This window comes from Protopterus annectens, chromosome 11.part0 (assembly GCF_019279795.1).
Source record: "Protopterus annectens isolate FY-2018-M chromosome 11.part0, PAN1.0, whole genome shotgun sequence".
Taxonomy (NCBI): Eukaryota; Metazoa; Chordata; order Ceratodontiformes; family Protopteridae; genus Protopterus; species Protopterus annectens.
The window spans coordinates 443,117,199-443,132,198 of NC_056745.1; the positions used below are offsets into that span (position 1 = coordinate 443,117,199).

Sequence of the window (15,000 nt, forward strand, 5' to 3'; positions counted from 1 at the left end):
ACATGCTGGAGGGATAGGTTCCTGACCCAGAGACTCCCCAGACTCTGGAATAGACTGCCCATACATGTCAAGCAGAGTGCTTCTTTGGCCCTCTTCAAAAGGAACCTTGACGATTGGATGGGAGATAGGAAATTCACCCCGGGCATCATGTCAGTCGCCCTGCTAGACAGAGGTCCAGGGAATTAAATACTGTGGGGAGAAATAGCCAGGGAATTGTTATGGCTAGGCTTGTATAGGCCCTAGGACCGATAGGCTAGTACTAACCTATGAACCTATATGTCATATATTCATAATTATATGAATAACTTGAACCAGGAGGTATGTATATGGTACTCTATGGTATCAGATGAAGGCTTGCATAATGAAGCAAAAGTTATGAATAATACTTGTGGTCTGCCTGATGCAGATCTGCAGATATTTATACCTGTCTGATAATGCAATATTCTTATTTGCATAACTATCAAATTTCTGCAAATATCTCAGGCACTGTCCACCTGGGTGCATTGTAGAACATAATTTCACATGCCCGGTCACTACAGATGTCTAGAATGTCTTCTGAGACAAGTGGGGTACACTGTACCAAAGAAAATCTGGATTATTTTCCAGAAACATTATGACCATATGTCATATGCTAATAAATATTTTAATAACTTGAACCAGAGAGTTTTCATATGGTACTCCATGGTATCAACTGAAAATAAATACACTGCTGAAAAGAAAGTTGGTCTCTGACTTGTACTGCTTTGCTGATACTCACATGTGTTTCTCTATTCAATACGCAAATATGCATATAATTTATAATTATGTTAATATCTGAAAAATAGAGTGAAACCTACAAAACTGCTTAGCAGAAAAATGAAGAGCACGTGTGTGAACAGAATTCACACTGATGGTTGGGGTCTATCTACCATGATTACAGAGATATTAATACTTGTTTGCATAATTACAATTATAATTAATTTCACATGTAATCAAGTTACTTGTTCAATATAAAATTACTATTAGGTCTGTCTGACATATTAATATCTGCATTATGAAGAGGAGTGTATTTTAACATGTTTGTAACACTTTTTATAGGAAGACTGGAAAACTGCATTCTCAGAATTTTGTCTCAGGTGAAAGCTGTCCAGGCAGGAACTTTGTAGTTGTCAGGAGATGTGAAATTACACTCCAGCTAGCTGTGAAATAGTTGAAGCTCATGGATGCTGCCCAACAAAAGCCCTTGACTGACGTCAGTGATTTACTAAAATTATGTGGGGAGTACTTAATAAAATGTTTCATCAAGCAAGTGATGTATGCATGTACCATCCTAAGAATTGAATGCCCTAGGAGAAATGCCAGACTAAGGTTATAAAAAGTCAGTACATCCAAGGGCAAAAACAGACCCGGGGGGGGGTATGGTGGGGTAGAATACTGCATCAGTGAAGAGAAGGACATATTGTACGCAACTATTCTATGCTCCTCTATTCACTTACTGCAGTATTCTTAACCTGAGGGAGGGTGCCAAAGCTCAAGAAGGAAGGGAGTAGGAAGGAGCAGAGGAGCTCTCAATGAAGCCATGTAAAATGGCTTTAGCAAATCCTGCTCTGGATCTGGAAATGTCATCCAGTTTGTAGCATTTGGTAAAGGTATGGATAGAAGACCAGGTGGCTGCTTCAAGGATGGTGCTGTTATCTAAGCCCTTGAAGAATGCCTTAGAGTAAGCACAGCCCTGGTAGAGTGGGTCCTTCATGGGTGAAGAGAGGCTTTTTCTATGGAGAGTGTAACAAAGGCAGATAGTCTTTGAAACCCAAGAAGAACAAAGAAATAGTCTGCTTTTAAACTTTTAAACCCAGAGCCCTGGGATGAAATGTCACAAATACCTGATCAGATTTCCTGACAGCATAGTCTTGTCCAGATAAAATCTAAGTCGCCTGTTTACATCTAAGGAGTGTAGTACCTTCTCACTGTGTTTTTTTGGAGAAGGAAAGAAGGTAGGTAATTGCATGGATTGATTAAGGGATAACTCATTAACCACTTTCGGTATAAAAGAAGGATTTGTTCTCAAGAATACCATATCCTTACGAAATACCAAGAAGGAGGGCACCGCCACAAGGGCTTGAAGCTCTGACACCTTTCTGGCTGAAGTCAAGGCCACTAGTGAAACAATTTTCTAAGAGCAATGTTTGAGAGAGGCTGAAAATGCATGCTCAAAATGGGCCAAGGTCAGCTTTTCTACAACAAAATTAAGGTCCCAAGGAGGCAGAATAAGTTTCCTGGAAGGCCCAATGTGAAGGACGCCCTTAAGGAATTGTTTCACCTCAAATTTGTACGCTAGACGGGGAGAAAGAGGAAGACAAGCAGAAATAGCTGACATGCATGCTTTGACAGACGGGTGAGCCAAGCCAGCAGAGAGCAAAACAGAACCACTGGGATTTCCACTATCAGTGGGTCTTGATTCTTAGAGACACACTAGACTGAAAATCTTTTCTATTTGGAAACATAAGATTTTCTGGAATTGGGTTTCCTGGCCTCCTGCAAAACCCTGAGCACATACTCTGACAATAGGTGTCTGAAGGGGATTAGAATCCTATCACCCACAGTGTCAGCTGTAGCTCTGACATGTGTGGGTGCATTAGGGATCCTTTGTTCTGTGCGGGTAGGTCAACCCCATGGGTAATTTCTGGTGATGACCCTTGGCTAAATGTAGAAGAAGGGGGAACCAGTGCTGTCCTGGCCAAAAAGGAGTAACCAGCAAGATTTTTGGATGGTCCTGTAGAATCTTAAACAGGACCTTTGGTATTAGAGGAAGTGGAGGGAATTCATACAGAAACATCCCCTTACAAGAGAAGGAGATGGCATCTACCTTCCGAACCAGAGGATTTGGTACTCTGGCACACAATTTTGGAAGTTGTCTGTTCAGGGGGGAGGCAAATAAGTCTATTTGAGGAATACCTCATTGGTAGACTATGTCCAAGAACACATCTCTGTGAAGCATCAATTTGTGGGATTGAGTCAGGGATCTCCTTAAGGAATCTGCCACTAGATTCCAGTTGGATAGAATGTACACTGCCTGAATAGTGAGGTGGTATTGGGCAAGAAATTCCCATACAGGAACAACCAACCTGCAAAGAAGATAGATCTTGTCCCCCCCTCCTTGTTTACATACCAGAGGACTGTCATGTTGCCTGTGAACAGTTGTAGAGGGCCAGGGCAAAGGAGAGGTTGAAATGCTTGTAGAGCTAGTAGCAATGGAACATTTCCCTGATGTTTATGTTCTGATTTTCTGGAAGGGAGACTACATTCCCAGAACTGCGAATTTTCCCAAGGCTGCTTCTCACCCATGTCTGATGCATCTGTGTAGAGTTCTAGGACTGATGTGAGAGGATGCAGTGGCAGACCTGGATTTAGGTCTATCTGTTGGATCCATCAGAGCAGTTCCCTCTTTAGGCAAGGAATGAGGGTGACTTTGTATTCTAACGAGCGAGAATGCTGGGTCCACACCAATCTTAAGAACCACTGGAATATCCTCATGTGGAATTTTGCCATCAGTACCATGGGAATAGTTGAAGCCATGAATCTCAGCACCCAGAGGAATTCCCTGGCCATGATGTGAGTCAAGGGGAAAAGGGAGTGAAAGAAGGACTGAAGGTCCTGCACCTTCTGAGGTGGAATTTACACTCTCATGACGTCTGTCTGGATTTAACAGCCCAGGAAAATGTGGTCCTGTGAAGGAGTGAGGACTGACTTCTTGTAGTTGATGATGAATCCCAGTTTTCCAAGGAGGGAAATGGTGGTCTCCAGGTTTTGGAGCAGTGTGGGGGGAAACTGGGGCCTGTAAGAGTAGGTTGTCCAGGTATGGAAAAATCTGGATGCCCAAAAGTTTGCAGTGTGCAATAACTGAAGCCAGGCCTTTTGCGAATACCATCGGTGCTGTAGAAAGACCAAACGGCAAGGCAGAAAACTGAAAATGGATGGGAACCCACAGAAAAATGTAAGAACTTCCTGAACATGGGATGAATGGGGATGTGAAGGTAAGCATCGTTTATATCTAGAGATGCCATGTATCCTTGTGGAGGGATAAAGGAGAACAGGGTTTGCAGTGTCAACATTCTGATGGTAGGAACCTTTAAGAAGGTGTTGAGATGGGATAAATCCAGGATTGGTCTCCAGGGGTCATCCTTTCTGGGTACTAAGAACATTCTTGAATAGAAGCCTTTCCCTCTTGAAGTTTGAGGAACCTTTTGAATGGATCCCTGCTACTAAAGAACCCAAAGGAGCTTTGGGAAGAGGGGCAACTGCTCTCATGGGGGTGGGGTGGGGGATGCCCATGAAATTGGGGGTGGAGTGCCAAACCATAATTTGACTATGGAAAGAACCCAGGTCTCTTGGGTGATCGTTTCCCAGACCCTGTGAGTGTTTGAAAGGTGAAGAGAAACAGGGAAAAGGGAGACAACTGCAGGGTAGTCACAAACTCCCTGCTTTGTTAGGAAAGGACTGCTTTTGTTGCGAGGATGGCTGAGCACCCCTAGGATTTTGCTGTCTCTTAGCTTTTCTGGAAATCTTACCGGAGGGGTGTGCGGCTATGGAAGAAAACAGGCTCAGATGGGAAATTCCTATGGAACCTGGGCACATGAGAAACCAGGATGTATTTCAATTCCTTAAGTTCCTTGATTTTTTTTTCCTGTAGGGATTTAAAGAGAGAGGCTGCAGCACTACCAATTAAGGCTGAATTGTCTAATGGTGCATACATTAATTTAGATTTGAAGTCATCCTGGAGGGGTTGCAACCTGAGACAGGAAAACCTTCCAAGAACTGAACCAGTAGCAGTTGCCCTGGCACAAGCCTCCACAGCATCACAGCTGCACTTAATGGAATGTTTTGCTACTTGTGAGGAAGTTCCCAGGACAGACAGAGCCAAGGCTTTATCTTCTGAATCTGGAAGGTCTGCAATGGCACTAGATGTCTGAGACAAAAGCTCTAAGGAGTACTTAGTCATGTGTTGATCTGAGGAGTTAGGGACACTGTAGCGCATTATGGGAAGAGGGAGGCACTTGAGACTAGGATCCAAAGTCTAGAAAATGTGGCTGAGCCAGATCTAGGATCCAGCAGTGAGGAAGAATGAAAATGGACATCACAGATGGAACATTAGGGTGAGTACATAACTTCTTTTTTCTAAAAAGGAAGATTTCTTTCTCCAAAGGGAACTTGTCTGCCCAGCAAAAAAAGCAGCATAAGCCAACCATCCATCCTTGTAAGCCTCAGGAGAGCTTGCTGTTTTGGTCACATGAAAGCCCTGAAGGGCTTGGTGCCCAAACCTCTCTTTTTGTAGTCAGCTCATTTGAATCTGACTTGATGGTTTAGACCCATGGAATGTACCCTGAAGCTTTGGAAGCTGCCCGACTGTTATATCCTATGCAAGATATAAACCATGCAGTTAAGGCTACTGCAACAGTGATCAACATGATGAACATAAATGTATTCTTTAACTTTCAGGATTTTAAACTGTCACATTCATATGCTGAAGTTTTCTTCTTGTGACTTTTTTGGAATGTGGAGAAGTTTGTAATTATCCTTTCATCTTCTGAGTAAAAGAATTCATTAAATGCTTCTGTGATAACAATTTCTCCAGTGATTAAGGATCTAAACTTTGTCATCACAATAAACAAAATATGCTGGAGGGATAGGCTCCTGACCCAGAGACTCCCCAGACTCTGGAATAGACTGCCCATACATGTCAAGCAGAGCGTCTCTTTGGCCTTCTTCAAAAGGAACCTTGATGATTGGATGGGAGAAAGGAAATTCACCCTGGGGATCACGTCAGTCGCCCTGCTAGACAGGGGTCCAGGGAAGTAAATAGTGTGGGAAGAAATAGCCAGGGAATTGTTATAGCTAGGCTTGTATAGGCCCTAGGGCCGATAGCCTAGTACCAACCTATGAACCTGTGTGTGTCTGGTAACTGATGGACCAGAAAGCTAAGGTGGCTAATGTATAGGCCTTTTTACCTAGTCTCTCAAGGGTTTTACTATCTTTGTTGGGAGAAGATTGGAGGAGGGAAGCATCCTAGAAGGTTTATCTGTAGCTACAGAAATGACTGCTCAATCTGGAGCAGGGCACCTAAAGAGAAACTTACAATTCTTAGGGACTTTGTGGAAGCGGTCTGGCTTCTTGGGAGCAGTGGCCTGGGATTCTGGGGTTTATGAAGCATTGTGAAAGGGCATCTAGAAATGCAGGATGCACAGGTGCAGAGAGGCCAGGGACATCAACTTGTAGAAGTTGATGGTATCTTTTCTGGACATCAGAAATTTGGGAAGTATCCCACTTAAAGTATTCTCCCATTTTCAGGAGCATTTCACCAAAAGATATCTTTTCCACAGGGGAGTCAGCACTGACTGACTCCTATTCAGGGGAAACATATTCCTGAGGAGAGGGGATTTGTGTGGAATAATCTAAAGATTCTTCTTCATCAGAGGAAAATTCATTAGATGAATCATTGTCCCTAATCCTTTTTTGAGAAGGTTGGGGAGCAAATGTAGCAGGAGGCTGAGAGGAAGGTGGCTTGAGTGCCATGAAGGCCTGAAATAAGCTTTATTAAACGGCCTGCCAATCTGTAGAGGCCTCTCTGGTATGGGACAAATGCTTAGTTTTTTTTGTTTTTTTCTTTGCAGGAGAAAAGATCCTAAGCAACAATGGAGGACCGGATGAAAGGCTACATTCCAAAGTTTCTGACTGCATATGTACCCCGCCCAGGACCCGCGGTACTTTCGAGCCTAGGTTCCCCCATGACAATCTGATTGGATGTGCTCATGGCCAAAGTCAATGTGGCCTCAAAACTGGGCTCAGCCTGTGAATCCATGCCTGAAGTCGGACAAGACTCTGGATTGACAAGTACCTAGGGAGAAATGTCTGGCGGTGGAGGTGTAGCGGAAGCCGTAGGCTGACGTTTTTGTGCTTCACCAGCTTGGCGTCAAACCCCAAGTTACCCTCCTTATGCTTAGCTAACAATTTAAGCCATTGATTCTCTAAATAAATTAGCAAGAGAGAAAAGCCTACTTTTAAGGGTCTTGGGGAGTAAAAGGACTGTCAAATGCTACAGGACGTGTGGTCACGGTTAGGGCCTAAACAGAAGAGACACTGAGAATGGCTGTCCTTATGTGGAATTTGTCTTCCACACTGGCACTTGCCCTTAATGGATGACATAACCAAAACAGTAGTACGAAAAAATATTCCCCAACGGGGAACTTATCTGGCAAAAGGCTAAAGTCGCAAACACTGTAATGATCAGACCGACGATTGGAATGGCATTCTGATTGGCGGCAGAAAAGTTTTGAGGATGGTACATGTGTATGTCACTTTTCTGGCCTACATCTGACAGCAGCCTATGTGCAACATCCCAAGTACCCTACAGTAGTATAAGACCTTGGTAATACTAGCCGACGTCGAGTCACCTTCGGGTGGGAGTTCCCTCAGGTTAAGCATACTGCAGCAAATGAACAGATGGACATCTGTAGGTGATGGAAGCTACTACACCACACTCCTCGCTGAGCCAATTACCTTTAGTTTTGTTTTGCAGATTGTGATCCTCAAGTACGATAGACGTCGCACAGTCTCATGGTCATCTGAATTTCTGACCCCCTGCAGCAGCAGGAGTAGAGGATTCCTAGACGCTAGGTTTCTTCCTAACAGGACAAATGGAACTAGCACTGTCAGCAATTAGCTTCTTCTTTTTCATATTTCACTTCCTTTTCTTTTTATCTGAATCTTGTCAGTCAGGCTTTTTTTTTTGTGGTTGCTAGGGTCAATCCAGAGGCTATGCCCAATCTCTAAGATCTTTTGGCGGCAGAAGTGAAACTATTCTTCTTACCATGCAACATACACTTAATCCTTTCTATCTTTAATCATCTGAAGATTGAAAGACAAGCAGAATTCACAATTTTTCTTGAAATTAGCCAGACCCACAAATAATGTGTCGGTGTTGTGTGGCTGTATTTTGCAGTCATCCTTGACTAATCAGGACTACAGCAATTAAAACAAGCACAGCAGGAAAACAAAAGCTAATATCCAATTTATACAAATAAAAACTGCACAGCTTATGACAATTTCAGTGCCAAAAAGAAATAAATATCTCCTAAGCCAAAGTAGCTAAATACTCTACAAACAGATTAAATACTTTTTTTAACTATAAATACAAAAACTGTTGAGCAAGAAGACAATCTGTGAGACAAGATGTAGTGGAAGGATGCCAAGGCCCAGGTGATGTGTTGAGAAATGAAAACTGCCCCATGCAAAAAACTGTAAATGTTGGACCTATTCTATCAATTGTAATTATGGTAGCATATTAGCAACAAGAAAGATAATCAAATAAAGGAGACATCAACATATATTTCTTACTCCCAAATACTTGCAAGCACTAAACAAGCTTGGGCCATTTTTATTTATTTATTTTTTTTGAAGTAAGCTTCTTGAGTGACAATAGAGACCTGGAGCAAAAAATAGCTGACACAGGATTATGGGTAAAAGGGAGAGGTTAGATGTATGGGAAATTTAAGATGCTGAGCTGAGTAAAAACCTACTGTTTCTGTCCTGTTGGTTGATGAGGACGGACAACTTTTTCCCAGATCAGTATAATTCCTTTATAACACCACAGTGATGAACATCAACAGACAAATCAACTTTTACTTGGTTAAGACAAAAGCAGAATGAAAGAAAGACTTGAAGATGGTGCATTCTTTGAGAAACAAACATTTGTTAATGCATTTCTTACTGGATACCTTCAATATTTTGTCATGGTAGAATGACTTGCAGCACTTTAATATCCCAAACAAACGAAATACTTCATAAAACTTACTCACTGCCAGGGAGATGCAGGAAAAATACAGTAAATTCTTCTCAAAAAGTATGCCACTGAGCCCAGCAAAGGTGTTGCTGCTTTAGATACATTCAGGACTGTGTTGCTTCCCCTGTCTAAACCCCACTACGTAGTACTGCTCCTACCACAAGCAGTGGAGAGCTTCTCAGATAAGTCAACGAGGCTTGCAAGGAATGACTTGCTCCATTCTCAGAGGTCTAACCTTGGCGAGTGTCTTCTATGTAGGATTATACTTATGCTATGACTTACTAGAGAGACAAGAATATGGAAATAGCATAAGCTAGGTCTTAAATGAAACAGAGGCTTAAAAAAGTCCTAGTTCAGGTCAGAAATACTTCTGATGCACAAGGACTCCTTTGCCTTCCTTCCTTGCTTAACAGGTGGGACATAATAGCACAAGGCTCGATCACAGACAAGTAAATCCTGAGTGCAGTGAAAAAACTAAGGTGAACAGAGAATGGTAAAGAGCTGTAGCACATAAGTAAATCGACTCCCAATGCAAATGTTTTCTTCAAGGAAAAAAGTAGTACTAGAAGAAAAGCTGTCCAACAACATAAAAAGGAGGAATGAAGATTGAATATTCTGACATCAGTGAACCTAGCACAGTAATGAATTTCTGTGGAAAGGCCGTAAACCTGCTTTCACCTCACCTAGGCTTACCACACATACAAAATTAGGAAGAAAGATTACACCTGGAACAGACAAAGGCTATGAAATAATTTGAAAATAACAACTGAGATGTTTACACACAGAGGCAGCTCAGACAGGATACAGTAACAAACTACTACAATCCCATCATGAGAATGGTATCTGTATGTGGTTCTCACCTGATGTTGCTTTTGACATCTGAGGCATTCTTGTTACCCTGCTGTGTGCTACATAGGTGCTTTGAGATGTGCTGTATTGAGAGCTGCTATCTGATGAGTTTGAGCTGGTGTGAGAAAGTCTGTTGTGCTCTTTGTGAGAAGATGAAGAACGCTGATACCATGACCGGAGCTCAACAGATACAGCAGTCCTGTTTGTGCTCCTATCATGGCCCTCTCTCCCAAGTGAGGGAGTCCTTACAATTTGAGAGCGTGAGGGGGTCAGTCTTATGGAGTCCACTTCATCTGCATGCCAGTTCTCCTTATACATGCCCCCTGCTGTGTAAGAGTTTGAAGTTTTAAACTGTGCTTTTACACTGTAATGTCCTTCTTGGTCATTCTCTAAACTACGTACTACAACCGGTGTTGTGCTGCCGTCAATGTAGAGAGGGTACTCCTTTATCCTGTATTGAGATGATGGCTGACTCTGGCTGTGCAGATAAACACCATGGTGTCCAGTTCCATTTCTGGCTGCCAGATTTGGCATGCTCCCTGAATTTGAAGACATAAGGTTCCCTGCAGATTTGTGCCTCTGTCTTTGACGCTCTCTAGCTTTCGATGGAGAGTCTTCTAATGTGGAATAGTTGGGGTTCATTTGTGCAGGGTAGTAGTGCTCTGAGCTGGAATGGCTAGTACACGATGAGCAGTCATCCATTGGATCAGAGCCATTACTGCTACGAGTCCTTGGGGTGTAGAAATCAGGGCTTCCTGTTTCATTTTCGGATCCAAGTAGCTTTCCTTGGGACTCCAGGCTAGAACTTCTGTGTCTAAAGTGCTGTGCTAGATTGTGCAGTCGAGTTGGGCTGATGTCTACTGACCTGCAAGGGTAAAGGTTAAACTAATTAAGTATGTATACCAGTTATAAGCACAGACAACAGTAAAAAGGTTGTTTACACAATTCATCATTATCATAGTTTTACATTTTCACACATCTACAGGTCACTCGGGCATATATCAGGGAACAAGTTGACTACAAAAGGGAAAATATCTTTTCTTTTATGGGTAACATTATTAATTCAGAAGCCATAGTCAAAATCTGAGAATTTAGACTTCACTTTCCTGTATAACAGAAAGCTTAGACATGCAGCAACATAGGCTTTTTGAAATTATGCAGCTCTAAAAAATAAAAAAATCAGTTCGTCTAACAGAAGCACTTCACTGTCGGACACTTAAAAATATTTCTAAACCATAGTAATACATGGCTACATAATTATAATGCAATGATGAAAATAGTAAAATACTCTGTTGCAACTTGGTTCACACAATGTTTACATTTATCTATCTTATGCTTTTTTCAGAAAATGCTCAGGAATGCAAGCGGTGTGTAGGCTGCTAGAGGTGTGACATTCCACACCACCATAGCTCTCAACTGATCAGAGACAAATCTCAGCAGAATCAGGGACAAATCCTCAAATAATCAAGGACATTTTTTTAAATATTTGTACTATTAACCTGAAACATTTGCAGAATAAGAGAATGTGGATTAATATAGATTTTCTGACGTAAAACGTCTATAACTCTGAATTGCTATCATTATTTATTAAGGGCAATTCACCACCTTTTCTTCAGCAGTCACCAGTTTTAAGAGGGATTAAGAGGGACAGACCTACAATCGGAGTCTACATCAGGGATGTCCCTGAAGATCAGGGACAGTTGAGAGGTCTGCAACACCACATAGGTGCTAATGAGTTAAGGAATCGCAACCAAATGCAGTACCATAAAAGATAACAATAGTTTTGTATCCCCAACAGAGCACCCCAACCTGCAGGGTATAAAAGAGCAAAGACATGAGCAGATTAAATTTACATAGCTGAATAACTTGGGTAAAAAAAAACTGTTGTCCAGGAACTATAAACTGCAACATCTGGAGCGGAGCAGGATTTTCTGATTCACAGCAATGTTAAGCATGCATTTTAACATGTTGTTAGAGAATGCAATCCCAACTCTATCTTCTTCTTCTTCTTTCGGCTTTTTCCCGGTTAGGGGTCACCACAGCGGATCGCAGTCTGCTCATGATTGGCAGTAGTTTTACAGTGTCGAGTTGCCAGCCTGATGCCCAACCTTCCACAGAAGGCACACACATGCACGCACTCACACCTAGGTCCAATTTAGTGTGTCCAATCCACCTACAGCATGTCTTTGGGATGTGGGAGGAAACCGGAGCACCCGGAGGAAACCCTTAGCGACCACAGGGAGGACATGCAGACTCCGCACAGAAGGCACCCCAGCCGAGGATCGAACCGGAGAACCTCTTGCTGTGAGGCGGCAACGCCAACCGCTGCACCACCATGGCCGCCTTGCAATCCCAACTCTATGAAATACAGAAAAAGGTTTAAAATACATAATGGCCTGCAACTCTGAAATTCTGTAAGTTGAGCTCATGCTAAAAGAACAGCCACCTTTCATGTAAGAAATTTTAAAGTGACATAACATGCAAGCTCAATTTGAAACTTTGACATTCTCTCCAAAACACAAGTTTAGGATAACATTCAAATTTATTTGAAGTACGTAAACTGAATTAGAATCTCTTCTTCAGCTACAGTCTGTTATAGTACAAAGATCACACCACTTTCAAACAGAACAATTAATAATGATATATAACAATTCTCATTATAGAGTTAGCGCAAAGAAAATAACTGTGTGACTACCCATTGGACCACCTCAACTACTACAACAGATAAAGACAGATTCACTGAGGCAATAAGCTATAAAGATTGCTTTGAATTAATAGAGTATATGTATCTATGTAAGATGAGTTTAATATATTTGGAAGCCCATAAATGGAACACCTTGATAAAACATTGAATAGTGGAAGTAAACCACTGTAAATGAGTTAGAAAGGTGAGGACTGCATGTGAATGGCTTAGTAGGGTTACCAACTGTCCCATTTTGCGAGGGACAGTCCTTTTTTGGGCAGTTGTGTCCTGCACAAAAAAAAAATGTAAAAATGGCAAATGTCCTGAGACTTTAGGGCAAAATTATTTCCTATATTTTATTTAACAGTTGTATAAAACAGTTATTCTGTATCTGAAACACCTAAATGTTACAAGAAACAGAATAAGCAACTAAAATGCTATAAGAATAAGCTTTTATTTATGCAAATAATTGAAGTTCTGTCCTTTGTACTGGTCTTGGGTATGTTTTGGCCTGCAAAACCTGACATTTGTACAAAAATGTTCCACTTTAGGCATTTGAAAAGGTGGCAACCCTATGGCTTAGTGTTCAACAATGTGCCAAAAGTGCATTATTTCAAATGTAGTGTTTTATAGATCAAGACGCAGGGTGCAATTACTGATATTTGGGCAAAACGGAACATTTCTGATTTGTGCAGTGTGACTCAATGACAAGGGCTTGAGTGACAATTTTGTAGATCTTCTTCAGTACCAATTGCAATATTGCATGATGGGAATTATTACCTCCTTTAACCTCAGTGTCTGTGGCATCATGGGTTAACAAGTGAGAGACTTGCATGGCAAGTCTCTAGACATGTATTCAACCACATAATATACACACAGTCTAGTCTACATGTATGGAATATAGGAGATACAAATCAATACAAAACTCAGAAACTTTAAATGCTTCACAAAGTAAAGAAGCCTTCAATGAGGGAAGACAATGACACAGGACCTAGGCGCACTGTTAATCCATTCAGGTGTGTCAAATGGTGTCTTTCACCTTCTCAAAATAAAGGGCAAAGCCTAATGCAATGAACCACTGATGTGCTTGTGGTATGTTGAGGGATTGCTTTTACTAAATGAATCGGGTAAGCTGTTAATTGACTAGATTATCATGCCATTGGTATAAAAAAACTGCATGGTTTCCAGGAAGAGTAAATTAAAATGCATTACTAAATGTAGAAAGTAACAGTGGTCAGAACACTGATACTAAAAGGATACTTATTTTAAATTTCAACTTCAGAGGAAAAAAAAGAATGTGCGACTCTTACATGGAAGGTACAGCTAGTGAGACAGAATTATAGGTAGGTGAGTACTGCGGGATTCAGGCAATACATTTCAAGTTAGTTGACTAATCTGATGTGCTGAATAAAGATCAGCAGCTTCTGGTAAGTCTAAAATATTATGCTTGTTCATTTGCCTTTGTCCATTCTGGACAAGGGTGAACATTAACTAGCCATCACATTTACGGCTAACTGCTAAAATACTACCCTATACTTATTGACTGCGCAAATCATTAATTTCCCTAATATGCAAATAAGAAACAACAAACTGCACCATGACTAAGGAAATGCAATGGCCCAAAAGTGCAGAATGCAAAAGGAACAGGCAAAAATCAATAACAGCATTTTTAATCTCCCTGCCCCCAATTTGAACGATACACTCTTACATAAATTCGCTATATTTGGGTATCCGCTTGTGGTTAGTGCAACCCCTGCAAAAACTATAGCTGTGCAAGCATACTCACCACAAACCTGAACCCGAGTGCCAGCTTGACTGCTGCAGCACTTTTCATAACATCTGAGTATTATGTTGCAACAGCATCTCAAGCATATTTTTCCACTCTGGCTGCAAAAAGGAAAATTATACAACTACACAGTCAGTTACTGTCTGTAGGAAATGAACAGCTTGAGAGAGGACAAGCTGTAACTGACCATAATACCCATGCTACTGAACAGTGACTGAACTTGAGTCTAGTGGTGCAGCAGCAGCTGTTGAGAGGAAGCCACTATTGGGCAGTTCTTGCAGGTATGAAAAACATCCACGGTGTAGCAATCTGACTGTGCAAATACAGGAAGAAAGACATTGTAAACACACCAAGTGGACGGTATTCTAAAAGTCAGACCACAAAACTACTGGTCGATGTGGCCTGCCTTAAAGCTAGGCATTTCCAGTGATTCTGCTTTGTAGAAATGTCTGGATATGCCTCTTTCACACCCATTGCAATGATCCAGATGTATAGATGAAAGAGAGAGAATGGAGAATAATGTATCAGCATACTGAACTTCTTTACTATGCATACTGGTTTATGTGGTTGAAATTCAAAATGGGTCATTGGTGGTCTTCCTTCTTTAGTATTAAGAAGGAAGTTGACAGATAATGCATCTTCTGCTCATGACAGGATACATGCCACACTGCTGTTCTTCCACTAAACCTGAACCAGTAGTAAGGCCTGGAACTGCTGAATGGTAGGAAGTGGAGGAGGAGGAAGAATTTGCCCTAACAAGACAGCTTTGCAGTCTCTGTTGCTGAAATTGTCTGGGAGAATTATACTTAAGGTGTGCCCTGCTTTCCAGTGTACTGCTTCATATTAAAGGGATTTATACACTTGGCT

The 15,000-nt window shown here is 41.6% G+C and overlaps 1 protein-coding gene across 4 annotated transcripts in view; it reads right to left on the reverse strand.

Moving 5' to 3' along the window:
- Window positions 1–15,000, reverse strand: part of FRMD4A (FERM domain containing 4A) — a 1,911,200-nt gene that overhangs the window by 89,222 nt on the left and 1,806,978 nt on the right. For all 4 annotated transcript variants that reach the window (XM_044087941.1, XM_044087942.1, XM_044087944.1 and 1 more), the window contains exon 21: window positions 9,676–10,529. In XM_044087941.1, coding sequence (XP_043943876.1) covers window positions 9,676–10,529 — 854 coding nt within the window. The remainder of the gene's footprint in view (window positions 1–9,675; window positions 10,530–15,000) is intronic.